The 22,452-nt window shown below is 43.6% G+C and overlaps 4 protein-coding genes across 4 annotated transcripts; 2 read left to right on the top strand and 2 right to left on the bottom strand.

Annotated features, from left to right (window-relative positions):
* Window positions 1-752: 752 nt before the first annotated feature.
* Window positions 753-2,539, bottom strand: trmt10c (tRNA methyltransferase 10C, mitochondrial RNase P subunit). Its single transcript, XM_056278741.1, has one exon. It carries the CDS (start codon window positions 2,398-2,400, stop codon window positions 781-783), a length of 1,620 nt encoding a protein of 539 aa, XP_056134716.1. The 5' UTR covers window positions 2,401-2,539; the 3' UTR covers window positions 753-780.
* A 330-nt stretch (window positions 2,540-2,869) lies between these two features.
* txnl4b (thioredoxin-like 4B) lies at window positions 2,870-5,103 on the top strand. The gene is made up of 3 exons (XM_056279106.1): window positions 2,870-3,038; window positions 3,141-3,292; window positions 3,448-5,103. The coding sequence occupies exons 1-3, from the start codon at window positions 2,907-2,909 to the stop codon at window positions 3,611-3,613; spliced, it is 450 nt and encodes a 149-aa protein (XP_056135081.1). The 5' UTR covers window positions 2,870-2,906; the 3' UTR covers window positions 3,614-5,103.
* Window positions 5,104-5,888: 785 nt separating this feature from the next.
* Window positions 5,889-10,643, bottom strand: LOC130111608 (tyrosinase-like). Its single transcript, XM_056278840.1, has 7 exons — window positions 9,849-10,643; window positions 9,359-9,569; window positions 8,485-8,626; window positions 7,607-7,827; window positions 7,402-7,499; window positions 6,332-6,490; window positions 5,889-5,927 (listed from the first exon to the last, which is right to left on the bottom strand). The coding sequence occupies exons 1-7, from the start codon at window positions 10,641-10,643 to the stop codon at window positions 5,889-5,891; spliced, it is 1,665 nt and encodes a 554-aa protein (XP_056134815.1).
* A 1,401-nt stretch (window positions 10,644-12,044) lies between these two features.
* Window positions 12,045-17,479, top strand: mrpl16 (mitochondrial ribosomal protein L16). Its single transcript, XM_056278985.1, has 5 exons — window positions 12,045-12,235; window positions 12,447-12,518; window positions 13,943-14,091; window positions 15,668-15,961; window positions 16,875-17,479. Exons 1-5 carry the CDS (start codon window positions 12,169-12,171, stop codon window positions 17,064-17,066), a joined length of 774 nt encoding a protein of 257 aa, XP_056134960.1. The 5' UTR covers window positions 12,045-12,168; the 3' UTR covers window positions 17,067-17,479.
* Window positions 17,480-22,452: the final 4,973 nt, after the last annotated feature.

Genomic DNA, 22,452 nt, shown 5'->3' with positions numbered 1-22,452 from the left:
CAATCAAACTTTAGATGTGGTGCAGGGATGGGAATGTTGAGTCCAAGGAATTTATCAAAACTGTATTGACTTGGCTTCAGTAATGCTTCAGTATTGTATTTTTTCATTGTGAACTAGTCAGCTTCAAAGGCTCGTTTAATATTTAAGACAAAATCAGCATCCGGGACCTTAAATCTAGAACTTGTTTGGAGTGCAGACATTAAAAGCACTATAAAGGAGTGTTTTCTGGTGACTATTTAAATTTGGACTCTTTGTTGTTTGTGCACTGGAATATATTTATGCAGAACAATGTACTAGATATTGCCATTTGAGATTTTCTAAAACCATACTGTATATTTTGACATCTTGAAACATCTATATTGGACAGGTTGCTCATGTTCGTGTTGGAGTCAATAATGTATTGTAAAATTAAAGTATTGAAGAAAGAATGGATGATTTTTAATAAACCTTTTTATCTTTGTATTTTTTTTTTCTAAACATGTTGGAGGCCATAATAAATGTTTCATACGTGTGAAATACCTTGATTCTTTAGAATTTTTATTTTTAACACAATGTGAATGGCTTGCTAAAATCTTTACATACCTAGGATTGAATTCAAGACTGTTTTTATCAGCAGTTAGAGACAACTGTCATTGCATTTAGCAGAAAATCACTACTGTCGACATGGAAATTGCTGAAATGTCATCTGACAACGTCACTGACTATTACTGTGGATGCAAACAAGGCACACTCAAAGGAACCAAGTTTTGACGGTTTTGGTTGATGTCATTCTTCCATCCATCAAGTTTTGTTGTTCTTGCCTGTAATTTTCATGTTCTCCATCTTGCTTTTAAATGATGTCCGTAGTCTGGTGACATACAGTTTGTTTTCTCTGTCACAAGTCTGCCCTGCCATCTTGCTTACTGCTGTTCTGTCTCTTTTCCCCTTTTTGTCAACATTTATGAACTTATGGTCTTTAAAAGAATTGGAAAAGCTATTAACGCCACTTCTGAATGTTCCATTACCAGTTTTGTACCCAGTTAATGTCCTTTCACCATCTTTGTCCTTCCACTGATGTATGGCTCTATCTTCTCTAGCTCTGTAGTTGGAAATCTTTCCGCCCGACTGCTGTTGACAGAGACCACCGTGCTTTCTCTTGGGCACAAACTGCAGTGCTTTTTCCCAATTGCCCGTGTCCTTGACAGTCAGCAGGATACGGATCATCTGGTCAAGAGTTAGGTTTTTTGCCCCACATCCCCAGTGAAGGAAATTATCTAGTGGTAGACGGGCTGTGGCTAGTTTCAGACGCTTGGCATTGGCCAAAGACAAGCCAGACTGAATTGAGCGGTCCACAAGGGCTCCAATTATGTAAATCTTGGAGTGGTCAAAGGTGCGGAGAACGTTAGGGGAGTCTGCGGTAAGGTAGACAAGACGTTCATGGGGGAAGACATCAACATGCTGGCGGTCCGTGGCTGTGATCATCAAGCGGTCCCAGGTCTCTGCACTGTAGCGTTTGACCAACTCATGCTTATAAGCCCCATCAGGTTGGAGGTTGCAGAGGTGAAGGTGGAAAGGGTCAGAGGAACGGCGGTTCACACCTTCCACCTCCAGAAACTGGTTGACTGCATTCTGTAGCTCACGCCGGCTCATGTTTTTCTCATAATTCATGTCAAAGACTAATGGCTGGCCAAATATCATGGCCTGTGCACTTCTCCAGGCAACCAGCTTGTCCAGGGAGCTGTCCCAGAACTGAAGGAACAAAGAGTTACTGAGTCCCTGTCCAGTTTCACCATCATTCATGTTTTCTCTTTTCTTCTCCAACAATGCCTCCTTCTCAACTCTCCTCTTCAACTGCTTTTCCTGATGGGCCTTCTTGTAGCGCTCCTTGATGGCGAGGTATTTCAGGTACTTTTTCTTTGAGGACTTGGTGGGGAGCTGTGCCAGTGTCATAGCATCATCATCACTGATTTGCTCTGGGACTGTCCTCCCCGCATGTCGCCACATCATGACCAGTTCTCGAGTTGCCTCCAGTATGTCCTTATCAGTTACTGGGCCTTCTGGAGTGGCGTCCTCTCCTCCTGGCTCCTCTCCATTATGCCCTTGATTTCCATCTGTGCCTTGGGACCTCATCATAGATTTCCATACATCCAAATCTATTTTTTTCTTTTCCTCGGAGGGTTCCGTCTTTGGCTGGGTGGTATCTTTTCTTAGTGAACCCCCGGATGTAAGGTGTCGAGCAGAGGCAACTCGGTAATTAGACGAGGTGCAGGAATCGCTGAAAGGGAGCAGTCGTAACACGTGCCTTTTGACAACAGGAGATGTCAGCGGACGATTCCATATTTCACGGAAAAACGCTGTGGCAAAAAAACGATACATTGCAAAAAATACGAAAAGTAAGGAAAATGGATGGAATATTACCATGTGAGAACAAGTGCAGGACTGTCAATGTTTGGCCCGCGGGATTTAAACGATCCAAAATGGTTGAACAACGTTGGTCATTTCACTTTTTCGTTGTCGTAAAACGCTATCATAGCTATTCATAATAGTTAGACCCTCACATTTCCTCCAACACTGGAAATTACGTTCGGTTTTAACGAGTAACGTGAAAAAGGTCACGTTGTGAAAGTGTTACATTTAAATACGTCGTACTTGAACGTTGACCAAAGAATAATACATGCGTCTTATTTTTCTGCATGAAAGTCCCGTCAAACATTACACGATCTTGTGTTATCACACGGATCCAATAGCTTTAAGCCCAATTATAGTCACCATGAAAATCCGCTGTAATGCATAATAATTAATCGGTCCTTTGATTCAGCGTGGTTCATAGGGGGGATCATGTACAGCCGCGCACCCTTATATTGCGTCATTTCCTGCTATCGACCAAACACGGAAGTGAGGATTTCTTTACGGTTTAGTTTGGAATAATGAGTTTATTTTTGCCTAAATTGTCGTGCAAAAAAGACATAGACGACGTTATTAAGGGTGTCGCAGAAAAGGTGTTAGTGCTGAGGTTTGGAAGAGACGAAGACTCGGTTTGTCTCCATCTCGACGAGATTGTGAGTCAATGAGCGAACTTTTCTGTTCACCATTCTTACCGATGGAACAATATGACTTAATTGGACTTGACGTGTCACTGATTCTAAATTGTCCCTTTTTAGTTGTCAAAAACCGCCCATGACTTGAGCAACATGGCATCTATTTACATCGTTGATGTGGAGAAAGCCCCCATCTACACAAGATATTTCGACATCAGCTATATCCCTTCAACAGTTTTCTTTTTTAATGGACAGCACATGAAAGTCGATTATGGGTGAGTGAGACAGATAAGTTGAAATCTCGGCACCACATTGTTTGCCCATTATATCAGCATAATTGTATGTAGTATATTTACAAGTCTACGTGTTCTCCTTAATTGACCACCACCTATTTCTGTTATTATAACGTCACATTACTTTTCTCTCTCAGCTCACCAGATCATACCAAGTTCGTAGGAAGCTTTAAGACTAAGCAAGACTTCATGGATCTGATTGAGGTCATATACAGGGGAGCAATGAGGGGGAAGATGATTGTCCAGAGTCCCATTGACCCTCAGAATATCCCCAAATATGATCTCCTCTACCATGGGATTTAGTGTAAACATGGTGTTTGAGTGGGATTAAAATTTTGTTCCACAAAATTCCTGGTCAAAATGATCACAATGATCACTTTTGCAAAACTGTATCAACACTCATAAATTGGTAAACTAGCGGCTTCAAACTGTATTTATATTTATATGCCATTTTATGTTCATTGTTAAAAAAAAAATTAGATGACACTGTCATGCCAGGTGATATGTATGGACAGCCACATTGGTAACTCCTTAATCCTTGTTACTTTACTATTTTAGAAGAACCAGTATAGTAAAACATTTTCATCCAAACCATGCCATAATAAGTGGTTGAAAATAACATTTTGTATACCCTGAAATGTTTTAAAACTATAGTTGCCTAGTTGCCTGTGTCACACACAAAAAATCACATGTGGTCAATATTTTTTTTTTAAATTATTTTACATTACTACATCTTATTGGACATGTTCCGTGCATGTCTTTTCAGGAAAATTGAGTCTGAATGATTGAGGTTCCAATGTGATTATGCTCAGGATTCTTCTCACAGTTGTCTTGATAAAAATTGCAGTCATTTTGATGTTTCCCATGGAAATGATAAGATGCATTAAACCAGCAGGAAGTTATTTATTTATGATTTGCTAAAGATTCTTTGTGGTTGTTTTTATTTTCAAATGTACACCATAAAGTTTCTGTTTAATTCCCTTTTTAATGTGTTCATCATTTATACTTTGTTAAAGGTAGAATGAGTAGGATTTGTCAGTTGCGGCTTGTAAACGCAACGTTGGCCCCTCCCCCCGGCTCAACGACACCAGAATGACACGCCCCCTGACCGCAGTTACCAGAACACATCCCAGTGTACCGTCGCTCTTCATCCCCATCCTCTCCTTCAGTGCTCGCCAGCGGGTGGAGGCCAACCCCAGATTCACTCTCGTTTTGCAACCAGCTTTGTCCGCTCGGTGTTTCACCTCGCTGTATTTGCGTCTTTTCGGCGTTGTGTCTCTCATTGTCGTAGCCTCCTCTTGGATGCCTGCTTACGATCTCGATCTAGCGCCTGGCCACTACGTTTTCATAGAGGACCGCTGCCCAAGGGGTAACGCCCAGAAACGTCCCGTACACAGCAGAGGTACTTGCAGAGGACAGGGTCTCTGCTGATACAGACACAGCCACACACGTCTAGTGGGTCATAAGGGATAATTGAGAGGATTTTATTTTTTAATGAGTCTATACATTGATTTTTTTTAGGAAAATCCTACTCGTTCTACCTTTAAATAATGGAGATTATAGTATCCATGAAATGGCTGCATTTTTCAGACTTCCTCATTGAAATAATCACTCTAGAAAGTATTTGCTCCATAGATAATGCACAACAATTTAACATGGCATTGTTAAAGAATTGTATTTTGTTGCTCCGTTAGTGATCTATGCATCTAAAATGATCTTGTGGACTATTTTCGGCATTTGGGAAAGTGAAAGACGTTTTGAGAATTTTTGATTAAACTGCATCTGCATTGTTCAACTAGCATTGCAGTGTTAGTTCTTAATGTTGCTGGGTGGTCACATGTTTACCGCTTGAGTAGAAGTGGTCTATTTTTTTCCATTCGTGGTGTTAGTAAGGACCCAGTCCTTGGTGTTGCACATAGCTGAGCTGTGGCGTTTCCTGTTTGTCATGCTTTTATGGGGCCTATTGAAGGCTGGACATCCATTCAGCAGCAGCCTTTTTGGAAGAAGTTCAAGAACACAACTACAAACTGGCACTCGGTCTGCTGTCATGGCATTGTGGGTGCTGCTGATACCAGCACGCAGTGTGCAAGTTGATTGACAGCTTTGAAACTCAGTGCCCCACCTCCTGGAGTGGGTCTTGAATCACATACACTCATCTCTACTCAGCAGCTGTGAGTGGGGCAGAAATTCCAGAAAAGCTAGGTAGCCGTAATCATGGGATTTTCAAGGGCTCGTCTCATGCACTGGATCTTGCGCAGCCCCTCTTGCCATCTCTCTGGCAGTGAGCCTCCAGCTTCACAGACGGCAATGCACTGTCCTCCCAGGCGCCGCTTTGAAACATCTTCCTCCTAACAGTTGGGGGCTGCTGTCTCCGCGAAATGATAAAAAGGGGCTTGTGATATGCGAGGTATGAGATGCTGCTGGGGTTTCTTGCTGTTCATTTGCTTCATCAGCAGACTGCGACGGCACAAGGAATAACTGTAAAGAAGGGCAGGGTGCGTCCTATTGGTTATTCTCAATCACGTGTCTTTTTCATTGACGACGAACAGCTCCGCCATGTTGGGAGGACAGCCAGACCTTAGCAACCGCTGTTCACGCTGAAGTTCTCGTTGTCGATCTGTGTATACAAGAACGACATTTTAAGCGAAAATCGGACAAACGTACGGGAATAAAACATCCACTCTTCGGAAAACAGTTTTCAAAATACACTTGTAAACTAGTAATAAGACACGGTAGCCTCTAGCTGACGGGTCTGACCCTTTAGCCGAGCGGTTAGCGATGTCGCTTTGTGGTGCAGTACACCTCATATCGAATCCCGCACCGCGCAAAAGAATAACAGCTTACGTTAATTTTTTTTTTTAAAGAATTCGATGTGATTTTTTTTTGGTATGTTAACAAATTACATTTTTAGCCATAAAGGTCAAAGGACAATATTACCCCCCCTCTCATTTTTCTTCATTTACATCTACCTGTCCGGTTTGTGGTTGTATTTTGAGATTAAAGCTGTATTTCCACATCTACGGGGTGCTCCGAGTTCTCTCCCCCCTGCATGGCGGGTCCGGGTTTCACATTTTCGGACAGAGTCTCCAGCGTGGCGAGTGAAGTCGGCGACGACGCGTCAGAGTGCTCGTTCCTCTTTTTGACCCAGACTGCATACAGAGGGTTAACACCCTGGCCCGGCTGTAGCACAAAGACACGAAAGAGACGTGAGTCCGTTCAGTCTCAAGTAATCATGCAGTAACTCTGTAACTCAACATTTAAATAAAGCGGAAAGTGGATGCACGCTAACCTGCAACTTAAAGGATTGCGAGTTGTCTTGCAAATTAGTTAGTCCAATTAAACACTTGACCAATGATTTAGACCACGGCACAGTATTAGAGTGCATAGCAGCTGTCACACTGCTCAAAGTGATCAAACCAAAATACTCGGGATCGCCGGTTCGAATCCCCGTGTTACCTCTGGCTTAGTCGGGCGTCCCTACAGACACAATTGGCCGTGTCTGCGGGTGGGAAGCGGGATGTGCGTATGTGTCCTGGTCGCTGCGCTAGCGCCTCCTCTGGTCGGTCGAGGCGCCCGTTCGGGGGAGAGGAGGAACTCGGGGGAATAGCGTGATCCTCCCACGCGCTACGTCCCCCTGGCGAAACTCCTCACTGGCAGGTGAAAAGAAGCGGCTGGCGACTCCACATGTATCGGAGGAGGCATGTGGTAGTCTGCAGCCCTCCCCGGATCAGCAAAGGGGGTGGAGCAGCGACCAGGACAGCTCGGAAGGGTGGGGTAATTGGCTAGATACAATTGGGGAGAAGAAGAAAAAAAACAACCCCCATAATAATAAAAAAATGATGTGTCAAAAAAAAAAGAAAAAAGAAAAAAAGAGGTCTCACATCTTGGTGTTTCGCTCCTGTCTTCATATCTGGCGTCTGGCCTGCTGACCTTTTGCCTAATAAAAGATGCTGTGATGAGATGTATGAACCCCTTCACAATGAATTTTGACACTGCATTGAGGCGGTGTAAAAATTACTATAAAGGGTGAAATCATCGTTCTTTAGCATATAGAAAAGAAACCCATTCACTTTATTACCTTTGTATTTCACAGCGGTCACCACCATGACACAGAGTACAACCACACCCAGCGTGCCCAGAACAGGCCAAAGCCACTGAACCCCGCCAGCTGTGTTATCCTCTGCACTTTCTGATGAGAAAAACATTTCAATGTACTCAGCACCACAGAATAGAGGCCATACAGCAAAACCAAGTGGGATTATAACTCCTGTTCATCGGTTTTACAAACTTCTCTACCTGCGGCTCCTCTTCGCACACTTTCTCCGGTTTCGGTGTGGCGGAGGCTGTGTTCCTTGTAACTGTAGCCAAAGCTTTGGGCGGGTTTACCCCAGTAGAAGCTGTTGGTCCGGAGGGGAAAGAAGGGGGCCATGTAGGCCTGCGCTCTCTGGGCTGGATGAACCTGCTCACTGTCGGGGTAGGTAGCGCCGCCGTGCTCCCTTAGCCAAGTCTCAAGAAGCCTTGTTCGGAGTTGCATTGTACACAATGTTAGAGATAACCTCCAGTTATTGCAAATATACTATGACACTAAAGTCATTTTATTTTATTTATTTATTTCGTACCCCCCCCCTTTTCTCGCCAATTGTATCCCGCCAATTACCCCACTTTTCCGAGCTTTCCGGTCACTGCGCCACCCCTTCTGCTGATCCGGGGAGGGCTGCAGACTACCACATGCCTCCTCCGATACATGTGGAGTCACCGGGGGCTTCTTTTCACCTGACAGGAGTTTTGCCAGGGGGACGTAGCACGTGGGAGGATCACGCTATTCCCCCCAGTTCCCCCTCCCCCCAGAACAGGCACCCCGACCGACCGACCAGAGGAGGCACCAGTGCAGTGACCAGGACACATACCCACATCCGGCTTCCCACCCGCAGTCACGGTCAATTGTTTCTGTAGGGGACGCCCGACCAAGCCTGAGGCAACATGAGGATTCGAACCAGGATCCCCATGTTGGTAGGCAATGGAATGGACCGCTACGCTATCCGGACGCCCCCACTGAAGGAAATTTAAATGAATATTTTGTGATTGCGAATGCCATATTGTTCATAAGACATAAAAGCACATTGAGTCCAGGTTTCATTAAGTGGTGTCAGCCACACTGACAATGTCTGACTTACTTGTCAATGAAGCTGTGGTGCAGCATGAATACAGGGTCGTTGGCTGCAATCGGGACCAGAGACATGGTTCCATTTAAATATCTGTGGATTAAGTTGTGCATTGAGGCGTTCAGGTGGCGAGAGTCCTGGGGAATGTCAAATCCTGTGGGAGAAAAGGTCACATGTTTTAACCTAGACTTATACCTTTACCTACAGTCCCAGTTGGCCTTCAACTCTGTGACATGTGTTGCCCGAGGGGGCTTAAAAAGCTGCCCCACTGTCAGTAAAATCTAGTAACTGTCATAAGATAAGATAAGAGATAAGATGTACTGTACTTATCCCCGTGGGGAAATTCATCTTCTGCATGTAACCAATCAACACACACTAGCTAGGAGCGTCGGGCAGCTGCAGCACCCGGGGACCAACTCCAGTTCTTCTTTCCATTGCCTTGCTCAGGGGCACAGACAGGAGTATCAACCCTAACATGCATGTCTTTTTGAAGGTGGGAGGAAACCCACACAGACACGGGGCGAACATGCAAACTCCACACAGAAAGGACCTGGGACGGCCTGGGGTTCGAACCCAGAACCTTCCTGCTGGGAGGCAACAGTGCTAACCACTGGGCCACCGTGCTGCTCAACAAAAACTGTCAATTTGAAGGAATACCGTAGCGACCAATACTGCAACTAACGCGTTAAAGTCACGTCTTTTAAGTTGTATGAATTTTTTTTTACACCTGCGCAAAGCATTCTTGGAAAGCTGTAGATGACTTTAACAAGTGACTGAACTCCTAACAGCAAGTTCAGTGATGTTAAATAAGTTTTATTGTTCGTTAAGCCATTGAACATGTCCTATTGTTTAGTTGGACTGTATCTTAGTTGAATTGTTTACGTACCTTCTAGCTTGTTCCGGAAGCTGTTCCTGGACTGTCTGTTAAATGGTGGGGTGTCAAAGGTCTCCGCTGACATAATGTCCCGAACATCCCCAGCAGTAGGTAGTGTCGAAAACACAGGGTCCTTGCCAGGGTTGCGGGTCAGATACTTAGGTCCAGAGTCATTCAGATCCATACAGATTATGCTAAGAGACTCCTGGAATGGACATATCGTCTGTTGGGTTGGAAAAGATGGAAAAATACAGATTAAAGAGAGAAGATGGTTGGGCTTCGAATTTGTGTTTATAAAGTAAAATAGAAAGTCATAATTGCGCCATTACCTCAGCGTAATATCAAATAAAAGAAACAATCAGTGACTCCTTATCTGTGAATTGTCCTCCTATTAAGCCTGGTAATATTGTTCGCCTCCTAGTAGGACATGTCACAGTGTGAAGTTGTGTTTCTTAGCCTCATCCTTTGCCTCGGATGGCCACATGGACAGAGGGCAACTCACCTCCCACTTTGAGAAACGTGAAGCACCGTCAATGTGTCCATCTGGGGCAACTCCCCCAAGATACTGGTTGGTGCAGATGTTACAGCTGTTGGTCCTGGTCCAGTCCCAGTAGGGAATGTAGAAGTCCTGGTCCCCTGTCAGTTCCCTAATCTCCCTCTCAATGAAGAGTAGGAACACACGGTGCCAGAAGCCAAAAGCTGGACCTCGATGGGCTGCATTGTTCCCAGAACGAACGTAACTCTTGGCTGAATAGTAGTGCATCCATACATACAGGTCATACACGCTTGTGTTGTGAAATGCATTATTTCCCTCCACTGTGGTGTTGCTGCTGGTAAGGATCATATAACGGTCGCTCAAGGTCCATTTCGCCTTGTCCAGGCTGGAAAGAAAGGTCTCTCTCTCCTCATCAGTCAGGTCTGTTATCTCTTTCCTCTCAATGTGGTGCCGTTGCATGCACAGGGGTCCCTTCCAACCCGGCAGGCACTGACCACAGTCAAACCCATCATAGTTTCCCTGGCATGTGCAGACTGAATCAAAGAATGCACGAGGCCAGTTTACCCTGTAGTCGACTGGTCTGGGGAGGTCCTTAGCAGGATGGGGTGCACAGACCCCTCTCCCTGATTTGAAGCCACAGGGAGACCCCCTCCAGAGTGGGCAACATGTGCGGCTCTCCAGAGCCTCTGAGGTGATGCAAGGCCTGGGAAACTGAGCCTGCAGGACTCTGGGAAGCATTAGACACAGCAGGAAAATCCACCAGGACCACAGGGGACCTTGGAAGTGGAGTCCTTGCAGCATAGTGGAGGAGAGGGGAGACAGACAGATCACAGGACACTGCAAAATCATCCAATTTTCCCTCTGGTGGTTCCCTTTATAAACCGGAAAGGTTGTGTTTGATTCTTGTGTGATCCTTATGTGGCAATGTTTGAGAAGCTGGGAGGTAAGCATTTGCATTAGCTGTGTCAACAGTGCAAAATAACCTCTCAAAGTTCAACTGGTTCGGTCATTGTCCTGTGTCTATATGTGTTTGTGCGTGTGTGTGTGTGTGCATGTGCGCATACATGTGACTGCACCTGTGTCATTACCAACTCTTACGTCATAGGTACATTTCTTGGGGAACTAATGGAAATGATTGTGTGTACTGAGAGGGAAGATAGACACTGCACACCAATGCTGATTCTTATGAGATAGTGGACAAATGTACAAAAGATACAGTCAAAAGAGAACAGATTGGTTTAGATATTGATTCTAGCAAGGCAGAAGCCAAATATCCAATGAGGAGACGGAAGTTCAGGATGTAGGAGGGAGGGATCACTAATAACAAGGGTGAGAATGGGGCAAACTGGATTATATAATACATTGTTAATCATAAAGAGAAACCTTATGGGAGGTATGATTATTGTCAGTATACGCCAAAAATGGTGGAACATGTATTGATGGAGTGTTGAAAATGTAAAGAAGAGAAAGATTCAGGGAGTCATTGAATTGTAAATGTGTATAAATGAGGTCAAGTAAATTTTTGAAAAACCATAAGAGGATGTGTGTGATGCTTTAATTCATTTTTTTTCAGTTCTTAAAACCAAAGGAATTGGTACACAGTACGGCTGATCAATTCTGAAAAAAAAAATCAGCATTGTGTTTATTTTTTTGTAGTATGTAATGCAATATTGAAGAATATAAAAGAGCTGCATAATTTCCCCTGACACATGCAGTTTTTATCTTTCAAATCTCATTCGCAAAGAATTTCTCACTGTAGCAATGATTATGATGAATTTTAGAAGTCATCAAATCAGACTAAATTATATTATTTGTCATATCCACTTGAATAATTTTCTTTGAGAGTGGTCATAAAAAGTGGACCTTGCAAGATTTCATTTTCTATGAAGCAATGAGTTTTAGCCCGGGCCCAATTTGCCTTACATTGTAATATGACTACAGCACGTGTATCATGTCGATTAATAGAATATTATTAGACATATTATTCAGCTCTAAAACACACAATTTGAATTTAGTTTTCTGTACTTTATCTTTTTATTTTTTTTTATTTATCATTTTGTTTAGAATTGAAACGTAATAAGCAGTTCTCCGATTCGTACTCCGAATCAGTGGGTAGCGGTAATGCGCGAGAAAGTAGTTTGCAACCACCGTAAAAGGAATCAGAGGAAGACGAAGAAGAACAGCGCGCCGGATGTTGATTGAGCTCTCCAGCTATGGCAGCGACCTTGTGTAGAGCGGCGTGACACTTGGAATGAATTTTATAATAAAAGTTATTTAGCGTAGTTGTTTTATGCGTATAGCCCAGGGGCTCTTGTGACGTGGCGTTATGATCTCAGTCAAATCTGCCGTCGGCGCGCTGGCCAGGACCTGTTGGTCCGCCGGTCTGCTACAAGGTATAGCATTAGCTAACATTGAAGCTACCGTGAGCCTTAGCACGTAAGATGTATTGTGCCGTTACACAGAAACCCTCGCAGTGCTAACACAATTTGTGTGCCTTTGCCTCTAATTCTCATGTCGTTAATTTTGATAAAGTGCTAATGAGCAGTTAGCAAGCATGTGACGCGTCGACCTAACGTGGTTTTTGTACCTCGGTTTGTTACACAGGTACTTTGCAGAACCACATGAAGGTCCTGTGTGTTGGACTGAAGACATATGAAATACCTCCAGACTTCAGTGGTAATCATGCATCTTTTTTATGGAATCTACTCTATGTGACTGAAAGTTTAAAGTTGTATACCGAATATTGGACTGGAAGGTTTGTCAAAACATGCTCGTCAATGTAGAACGACGTTCTTGATTTGCAAAGCATTCTTATCGCCTTTCACTGCAAGCTGATCTTCAGTTACGAGAAACAGCTGTTTGCCAAACTTTGTGACCTCAGTTTATACGTTTGCCTTTTTTGTGTTGAGGCATATGGCCCCCTTTGCACTTAACATTAACATGTGTATCATGGATTGTAATCAGATATTGGTTAATCTCACAGAAATGCAGGTTTAAATTCACCCCAAGATGCATTGTGGTCACATTGCCAAAACCATCTTTGTAGGCAGTCGGGGACGTATTGTGACCACATTTTGATAAGGTGTAAATGTAATATTTTGACCACATTTTTATAAGGTGTAATTGTAATCCTATCCACATTCAGCATCTACATGAGCAGCATTTACAAATTTACTGTGTGTGCATCCAAACACAGCTCGATGAGTGGGGGGGACCTAACAAGCACAAGTACATTGAAAATATAAATGAAGTTTCTCTGACAAAATGGGTTTTATTGACAACACAAGCTGTCATGTTAATTTCTTGGAAATACAGTAATCTACAATAAATTTAATTATGCCTACTTACACTATAACCCGTGTCTTTACCATCTCAATTGATAAGTCATCCATCACAACTGTGAGCAATTATTTGACTTAAGGGTTATTCTTAGCTTGTCCAACACAGTTTCTGATTATCTTGTGGTATAAAAAAAACAAACACCAAAACAACCTGCTATAAAAACAGTTTCTTTCCGTGGGCTGTCATTCAAATGAATGCTTAACACTGTCAAATAAATTCAACAATTTGGTATATACTGTACTGTATACATTGTACATATACTGGTACACTCTGTCATGTCCATCTACCTCTGGCATATATGTAAGTAACCTGCTAATATTTATTTCAGCATCTCTGATATGTTCTCTGCATCATTGCACTTTATCACCTCTTATTTCACCTGTATATAGTAAATCCTTGTGTATATATCTGAATATTGTTGTGTTATAATGTTATTCTGTATTAAATACGCCGAGAGAGCCGTGAAACTGCATTCAAATTCCATGTAGTGCAAACCTACATGGCCAATAAAGGCAGACATAACCTTGCTTTGTGGATGCAGGTTTTCTTCAAAAATGGTAAACACTGCTTGGGGAGTGATGCACGTGGTGACCTGCGTTTTGTATCAGACAGCGCAATCAGGTCTCATTGTGGACAACAGAGACGTGTGTTGATGTCAGGTGTAGAGGGCCCATGTTTTCTACTGTACATGTGATCTGTTTGTTCCTCCTTACATATAGCTCACCTTTGTTTCTCATCCCTATTTTATACCTTTGAAGATGTGGTGCTGCCAGAGAAGCCCAAACTTAAATTCCTTAACAAGGTGCCCAACTTTAAGAAAGCCAAGAAGGAAAGGAGAAAACTGGAGGACATCCAGGGCCCGGCGAAGACCTCCATCGCTTTCACTACAGGACAGTATGCTATTGTGGTGAGTGTTTTTTTTTTTATTAAACATTGTTGTCCTTTAGTGAGCATCAACTCATGGACTATATCTTTCTGCCACTGTCCAAAAAACTCGATCTTCACATTAATTTGCCTATCTAATTTTTATGTGATTTTATGAGCCTTTTAAGCTTTAATATGTATTGATTAGTGTTTGTAGAACATCCTGCGAATCCTTGTCTGCTTTCTTTCTGTCATCTGTTAGTGTCACAGATGCTGGGCACATTAAGATCCATAATTCTTCAAACATGCAATAAGATGACGTAGTAATATGCAAGACAGCAGTTGCTGGCATTGAAGTCTGTGGACAAGATTTCATCTATTCTAGTTCATACTCTTCCCAAGGCAAGGGACTCATATCTTGAGATTTGTGATGATTTGTGGCATGTAAAACAAATGTCGGTCTGATCCAGCTCTGACTGGTTGATAGCAGTGATAGAAATCCCTTATGCCAGTCTCTTAAGCTTCATATTATTTGTTAAAAAAATAAAAACAAAACAAAATAGAATAAAGGGGGATCAGCTTATGACAGACCTAGGCTCTAAAAAAATACAGTAGATGAGTTGGGCCATTAAGTGTTTTGACTGGTGTTCCGGGGGGGGGGGGGATTCACTCTTAACCCTTTCACTCCCTTTAAACTGAAGGTTAATAATATATACTGCAAGATTTTTATGTTAATGTCCAACACCTGAAGGTAAGTTATTTGTTATGATGCATTTTATTTGTTAGGATCATTGCACACTGTCCAAGTCAATGAATTGATAGAATTGTTGTTTGTTTTTCTCTGAAGCAATATTCTGTGCCTTTTGCTGTGCTCTTCCATGTTAGGGACTGAGCTTGTAGCTGTAGCCTAAATAGCTGCCGAGCAAAGATATTGTTGCTGTGATCAGAACAGTCACAGGTTTAGGGACTTTTTTGTTGTTTGTTGATCAATCGAAATGATCTACAATTTATAAGGAATTCTCATAATATGTAGAAATATGCAATAACCATCTTATAAAATCCCTAACCCACTTCAAGCTGTGATAAACCAAAGTTATATCACAGCTAAGATTGTTTTGTCACTGCTTGTAATCTTTTGTGGGTTATTACTCAATTCTCATTCTCGGTTACCATCTCTGTCAGGTTATCATAATTTCCCTAATTGCAGCATCATTACGCCATATGCTGTGATGTGTAATTTTTGAATCCTCACACTTTGTGTTTCCATTCATATACTTCTTCTAGCCATCTTGGCTGTTTTTATGCCTGCGGACATAAAAAAACAACCCATAACAAGTTTGTCTTTTTTTTTTTTAAGCAATTATCACTCATGTTGGTGCAGGCTCCCTCATAACAACTGGTTGTTTTGGACACACACCCATGCCAGTGTAAAGATTTTATCTGGCTTGCAGCAAGCATAAGTCTGATTAAACATATCTATAGTCACTCTGGGGTGCACATCAGTGGGTTTTACAGTGGGTTTTACTTTTTTTATACTAACTAAATGTGATAACCATTGCAAGGGGGAAACGAGCAGTTTGTCATGACATAACACAGTGATTTCTCTCTCCGGTCCTCAGGCCATGGGAGGGGGCTACCTGCATTGGGGACACATAGAGATGATTCGCTTGACCATCAACCGTAAGATGGACCCCCGCACTACATTTGCTCGCTGGCGCATCAATGGTCCATACAAGCCCATTACCCGTAAAGGCCTGGGACAGCGTATGGGTGGTGGAAAGGGAGCCATCGACCACTATGTAACGCCTGTCCGCTATGGTCGTTTCATTGTGGAAGTGGGAGGACAGGTGGAGCTGGCGGAGGTAGAGCCAATGTTGACGCAAGTGGCCAGGAAGTTGCCCTTTCCTGCCAAGGTGAGTTTACAAATGGACAGAGCCCCCTTTTTATCACCTCACTCGTATCTCAAAAATTTCACCAATGAGGGTTATTTGAACATTGATGTTATGGCAGTAAGAATGTATTCTGATATGGATTTTTATCTTACTATCCTTTAGTCCTCATGCAACAAATGTTTGCATGCACAGATCTGTTTTAAAAGTACATACTAACCAGTGTTACCCCCTAGAAATTTTATTAGTGGGCAGGGGTGGTGATGTGTAGGTGTGGCGGCAAGGAGGTAGGGGTTCTCAACGTTTTTTCCCATCTTGCTTCGTTTACTCTGTAAAGGAAATGAATAAAATTAAGGGAATTTTGTTGCATGAGGCCCGATGACCGACAATAAATCTGTTGGTCTGGTGTGTCCAGGTAGCATAGCGATCTATTCCGTTGCCTACCAACATGGGGATCGCCAGTTCAAATCCCTGTGTTACCTCTGGCTTGGTCAGGCGTTCCTGCAGACACAATTGGCCGTGTCTGCAGGTGGGAAGCCAGATGTGGATATGTCTCCTGGTCGCTGCACTAGCGCCTCCTCTAGTCGGTCGAGGCGCCTGTTCGGGGGGGAGGGCGAACTGGGGGGAATAGTGTGATCCTCCTAGGCGCTACGTCCCCCTGGCGAAACTCCTTGCTGTCAGGTGAAAAGAAGCGGCTGGTGACCACATGTATCAGAGGAGGCATGTGGTAGTCTGCAGCCCTCCCCGGCTCGGCAGAGGGGTTGGAGCAGTGACTGGGATGGCTCGGAGAGTGGGGTAATTGGCCAAAAGTGCAATTGGGGAGAATGGGGGGGGGGTCTATTAGTCTGGTTTAAGACAAAAGGGTGGAAAACGATTTAAGATAAAAACAAAATAATATAATTAACGTGTCGACCTTTCTCTTTGGGCTGTGTAACAGGTAATGAGCCGAGAGAGTCTGGAGGCCATGCACCAGAAGCAGGCAGACATGGAACAGGACAACCAGAATCCCTGGACCTTCAAGGAGATAGCTCAAGGCAACATGCTGGGTTGCAGGAGGGTAATCAGTCCCTTTGACCTGCGCTATCATGGACACTTCAGTGGGAAATTCCACAACACAGGGAGGGTGTAAACTGGGACTATGGAACAGAATTCACGACAGTAAAATACTGTAATGCTATCCCTACAATAACATGTTGATTTATCAATGTAAAGTGTCATTATTTATGTTTCTGTGCAGTTTGAAAGTGCACATAGTGATGCTCTAACAATGACACGCTTGGAAACGGAACATAATGTTGCTCAACCAGTATTTCAAAGTATGAAAGGCTTTGAATGCAATGTTCAAATTAACTGGCACAATTCATATTGTTTTGTGGCTTTTTATTCAAGTATAATTGGATTTGACATTTGGTCAATAAGGGATATTTCATTCACCTTGCACCAGAGCGAATGAAAAATGGTAACAAATGAAGTACGTTAAAGTTTTTTCTGTAATAAATAATATTACCACATAAACATTGGCCCCAAGTTACAACAATTAAGAGCACTCATCTTTGGCGATTCACACCCTCGCTGTGAGCCACAGAAACCAGAAAATTCACAGTTGTTCAAACCCCTACCAAGTCTATGGAAGATCTGGTTTTCTGTTGATGTTGCAGTACTTTCCTTTTAGTACTACCCACTTAAACTTGCCTTCGGTCAAAGCCATAGCAAACTAAGATGGCTGCTACATTGGGTGGGTATACGTGGGGTTAATTTGTATATTGATTACGTCACAAGCAAACCGCGTTTCAGTTGTCTGTAAAACACAAGCTTATGTAGCATGAAATTAATCTTAAGAAATATGCACTTAATTGGGGGTTGTAAATGGGATTTTCCAAGGTTTGTTTATTGTTTGCATTTTTAAAGACTCACAAATTCTTGCTCCATTTGGTGAAACCTTAATGAAAAGTGCCATCGTAATTTTTTTTTTTTTGGATTTGTCTCCCTTTTTTCCCCCAATTGTACTTGGCCAATTACCCCATTCTTCCGAGCCGTCCCGATCACTGCTCCATCTCCTCTGCTGAGCCGGGGAGGGCTGCAGACTACCACATGCCTCCTCCGATACATGTGGAGTCGCCAGCCGCTTCTTTTCACCTGACAGTGAGGAGTTTCGCCAGGGGGGACGTAGCGTGTGGGAGGATTACGCTATCCCCCCCAGTTCCCCCTCCCCCCTGAGCAGGTGCCCCGACCAACCAGAGGAGGCGCTAATTTAGCAACCAGGTCACATACCCACACCCGGCTTCCCACCCGCAGACATGCCAATTGTGTCTGAAGGGCAACCGACCAAGCTGGAGGTAACGGGGATTCGAACTGGCGATCCCCGTGTTGGTAGGCAATGGAATAGACTGCCACACCACCCGGATGCCCATTGTAATTTTTTGATTGGACTTTGATCAGACCTTAGTAGAATATGAGCTAGAGAGCATAGTTGACAAAATGTATTATGAAATATAGATAAGCTGTCTCCTATCTAAAGATGAAAAATATTAACTCTGGGTTTTGCTATGTTCAATATAATTGTAATGAAAACAAAATACATGAGGAAAAAAAGTGGGAACACTGGAATTGAGAAGTATAAATGTTACTTCACCACCTGTGGAAGAAAAGTGGTTGAGCTGACTACTGGAGAAAAGGCTCAGAAAACTTCTCACACTAGCTGTAATCTTTATTTTTTGTTAAAATCTTCATTGGCTGACAGCACGGAGACCGTTGTCCTTCCAGGGGTACGCACATGCAAAAAACTATAACAACCAACGGGTAAAAGAAACATCTTCAAAATCAACACAACTTAAAAAGGATAACGGGATATATGAATTTAAAGATAAGCGAAGAAATACATTATTTATAATGTTGAAAAGATGCACTATCACAGTTCCGGTCCTGCAAGATGCCTCTTGAGTTCATGTTTAAAGAGCAACTAAACCTTATATAATTTTTGTGAGTTGGGTACCATCTAAAGATGAAAAGCCAATAAATGCTGAGCTGAGTGTGTGACCAAGTGATGCAAGCATAGCAGGATAAACACATCTGGAACTGAGAAAATTTATCTAGGCAAGTAAAAAAAAAAACTATATGAAAGAGGCAGAAAAGAAATCTAAACTTTTGATCTGGGAAAATCTAAATTTAAAGGTTTTACTTTCTCAAAAACTATGAGACGTCAATGAAAACGGTAACTGTACACCTCTACCAAAGAAGCTGGATGCTTTAAAGTTTAGAATGAGGTTTCTGGGTGAAAGTATGCAGAAGCAGTTGGGTACCAAAAGAGTAGGAAGAACATGAGTGGCTTTCAGCTGGCCCACTGGGTCCAATTGATATAGGCATGACAATGAGCTAGCACTGACAACAGTTAATAGTTTTCTTAATTCTGGCTCCTAAGCTTACCAAAATCAAACAGATCATCCCAAGCCTGGATGTATGGGGAGGGTTGAATCAGGAAGGGCATCCGGCTTAAACCCTTTGCCAAATCAAATATGCGGGTCATAAATCAGATTTCCCAGGTTACCAACGACCGCCGCCGGTACTGTTGGCTAGCAGGGTGCCAGTGGAAACTATGCTACTGTTGGGTGAAGGAGAGGGAGAAGGCATGTCCAGAGGCAGCAGAAGAGGAGGAAGGGTAAGAGTGTAGGGGTGAGAGTCAGACCTTTGAATGTTGACACTATGATTGGTAAAGGCAGAGAGCTGGCTGATATGATGGAGAGAAGGAAGGTAGATATACTGTGTGTGCAAGGGACCAGGTGGAAGGGAAGTAAGGCCAGGAGCATTGGAGGTGGCTTCAAACTCTTCTACCGTGGTTCAGATGGGAGGAGAAATGGGGTAGGGGTAATTCTAAAGGAAGAGTATGTCAAGAGTGTTGGAGGTGAAGAGAGTGTCAGACAGAGTGATGAGTATGAAGCTGGAAATTGAAGGTGTGAGAGTTGGGTGTGAGATAGAAGAGAAAGAAGAATTCTGGAGTGAGTTGGATGAAGTGGTGGAGAGGGTACCCACGGAGGAGAGAGTGGTGATTGGAGCGGACTTCAATGATCATGTTGGTGAAGGGAACAGAGGTGATGAGACGATGGGCAGGTATGGTGTCAAGGAGAGCAATGTTGGAGGACAAATGGTGGTGGATTTTGTGAAAAGGATGGAAATGGCTGAGGTGAATACATATTTCAAGAAGAGGGAGGAACACAGGGTGATGTACAAGAGTGGAGGAAAGTGCACACAGGTGGACTATATCTTATGCAGGAGGCATGATCTGAAAAGGATTGGAGACTGCAAGGTGGTGACAGGGGCGAATGTAGCTAGGCAGCATCAGACGGTGGTCTGTAGGATGACTTTGGAGACCAAATAGAGGAAGAGAGTGAATGCAGAGCCAATGATCAAATGGTGGAAGTTGAAGAAGGAAGACTTGTGTGGAGTTCAGGGAGGAGTTAAAACAGGCACTGGTGGTAGTGAAGAGTTGCTGGATGGCTGGTCAACTACTGCAGAAATAGTGAGAGAGACAGCTGGGAAGGTACTTGGTGTGTCATCTGGACAGAGGAAGTAAGACAAGGAGACTTGGTGGTGGAGTGAGGAAGTAGAGCAAAGTATACAGAGTAAAGAGGTTGGCAAAAAAAAGAAGTGGGAAAGTCAGAGAGATGAAGAAAGTAGACAAGAGTACAAGGAGAGGCAGCATAAAGCAAAGAGAGAGGTGGCAAAGGGAAAGGGAAAGGCATATGGTGAGTTGTATGACAGGTTAGACACTAAGGAAGGAGAAAAGGACTTGTACTGATTGGCTAGACAGAGGGACCGAGCTGGGAAGTATGTATAGCAGGTTAGGGTGATAAAGGATAGAGATGGAAATGTGCTGACAACCGAGGAAAGTGTGTTGAGAAGGTGGAAGGAATACTTTGAGGGGCTGATGAATGAAGAAAAGAGAACGAGAGAGAGAGAGAGAGAAGGTTGGATGATGTGGGGATAGTGAATCAGGAATTGCGGTGGATTAGTAAGGAGGAAGTGAGGGCAGCTATGAAGAAGATGAAGAGTGGATGACAGTTGGTCCAGATGACATACCTGTGGAGGCATGGAGATGTTTAGGAGAGATGGCAGTGGAGTTTTAACTAGATTGTTTAACACAATCTTGGAAAGTGAGAGGGTGCCTGAGGCATGGATAAGAAACATACTGGTACCGATTTTCAAGAATAAGGGCAATGTGCAGAACTGTAGCAACTACAGAGGTATAATGTTGATCAGCCACAGCATGACCTATAGGAAAGAGTAATAGAAGCTAGGTTAAGAGGAGAGGTGACAATCAGCGAGCAGCAGTATGGTTTCATGCCATGAAGGAGCACTACAGATGCGATGTTTGCTTTGAGAATGTTTATTGAGAAGTATACAGAAGGTCAGAAGGAGTTACGTTGTGTTTTTGTAGATTTAGAGAAAGCATACGACAGGGTGCCGAGAGAGGAGGTGTGGTATTGTATGAGGAAGTGGTGAGTTGCAGAGAAGTATGTAGGAGTGGTGCAGGATATGTATGAGGGAAGTGTGACAGTGGTGAGGTGTGCGGTTGGAATGACAGATGGGTTCAAGGTGGAGGTGGAATTACATCAAGGATCGGCTCTGAGCCATTTCTTGTTTGCAATGGTGATGGACAGGTTGACGGACGAGACCAGGCAGGAGTCTCCGTGGACAATATGATGTTCGCAGATGACATTGTGATCTGTAGCGAGAGTAGGGAGCAGGTTGAGGAGAACCTGGAGAGGTGGAGGTATGCACTGGAGAGAAGAGGAATGAAAGTCAATAGGAGCAAGATGGAACACATATGCATGAATGAGAGGGAGGACAGCAGAAGGGTGAGGATGCAAGGAGTAGAGGTGACGAAGGTGTAAATAATAGAGGCGAGGAAGAGAGTGCAGGCAGGGTGGAGTGGGCGGAGAAGCGTCTGGAGTGATTTGCGACAGAAGGGTACCAGCAAGAGTTAAAGGGAAGTTTTACAAGATGGTTGTGAGACCAGCTATGTTATATGGTTTGGAGACAGTGGCACTGACGAAAAGACAGGAGGCGGAGCTGGAGGTGGCAGAGTTGAAGATGCTAAGATTTTCATTGGGAGTGATGAAGAAGGACAGGATTAGGAACGAGCATATTAGAGGGACCGCTCAGGTTGGACGGTTTGGAGACAAAGCAAGAGAGGCAAGACTGAGGTGGTTTGGACATGTGCGGAGGAGAGATGCTGAGTATATTTGGAGAAGAATTCTGACTATGGAGTTTCCAGGGAAGAGGGAAAGAGGAAGGCCAAAGAGGAGGTTATGGATGTGGCGAGGGAAGACATGCAGGTGGCTGGCGTCACAGATGTGAGTTTTATGACACGTGTTTTACGACAGTTGCTACTGTAAGTGGGAGGTGCCGAAAAGCAGTCAGTACGTTAAACACGGATTCTGATGTCGTTGTTGTGGAGCCTAAGAGCACGGAGAATAAACCCATCCTTTAATTGCAAAATACTGAACTCTCGCCAGTCA

The sequence above is a fragment of the Lampris incognitus genome, chromosome 4 (genome assembly GCF_029633865.1).
Source record: "Lampris incognitus isolate fLamInc1 chromosome 4, fLamInc1.hap2, whole genome shotgun sequence".
Lineage (NCBI taxonomy): Eukaryota > Metazoa > Chordata > Actinopteri > Lampriformes > Lampridae > Lampris > Lampris incognitus.
The sequence above is the reverse complement of the archived record's forward strand: the minus strand, read 5'-3'. Positions and strand labels throughout refer to the sequence as shown.

What these genes read in the sequence shown, in the direction of transcription:
- trmt10c (XM_056278741.1), bottom strand. Translation starts at nt 2,400, where the DNA reads ATGGTAATATTCCATCCATTTTCCTTACTTTTCGTATTTTTTGCAATG.
- LOC130111608 (XM_056278840.1), bottom strand. Translation starts at nt 10,643, where the DNA reads ATGCTGCAAGGACTCCACTTCCAAGGTCCCCTGTGGTCCTGGTGGATT. An exon ending in GTGTCATGGTGGTGACCGCT is followed by an intron (nt 6,491 to 7,401) that starts GTGAAATACAAA and finishes TTTGTGCTACAG; the next exon opens with CCGGGCCAGGGTGTTAACCC. An exon ending in GAGAGAACTCGGAGCACCCC is followed by an intron (nt 5,928 to 6,331) that starts GTAGATGTGGAA and finishes TTGTATACACAG; the next exon opens with ATCGACAACGAGAACTTCAG.
- txnl4b (XM_056279106.1), top strand. Translation starts at nt 2,907, where the DNA reads ATGAGTTTATTTTTGCCTAAATTGTCGTGCAAAAAAGACATAGACGAC. An exon ending in GTCTCCATCTCGACGAGATT is followed by an intron (nt 3,039 to 3,140) that starts GTGAGTCAATGA and finishes GTCCCTTTTTAG; the next exon opens with TTGTCAAAAACCGCCCATGA. An exon ending in CACATGAAAGTCGATTATGG is followed by an intron (nt 3,293 to 3,447) that starts GTGAGTGAGACA and finishes TTTCTCTCTCAG; the next exon opens with CTCACCAGATCATACCAAGT.
- mrpl16 (XM_056278985.1), top strand. Translation starts at nt 12,169, where the DNA reads ATGATCTCAGTCAAATCTGCCGTCGGCGCGCTGGCCAGGACCTGTTGG. An exon ending in GTCCGCCGGTCTGCTACAAG is followed by an intron (nt 12,236 to 12,446) that starts GTATAGCATTAG and finishes TTTGTTACACAG; the next exon opens with GTACTTTGCAGAACCACATG. An exon ending in CAGGACAGTATGCTATTGTG is followed by an intron (nt 14,092 to 15,667) that starts GTGAGTGTTTTT and finishes TCCGGTCCTCAG; the next exon opens with GCCATGGGAGGGGGCTACCT.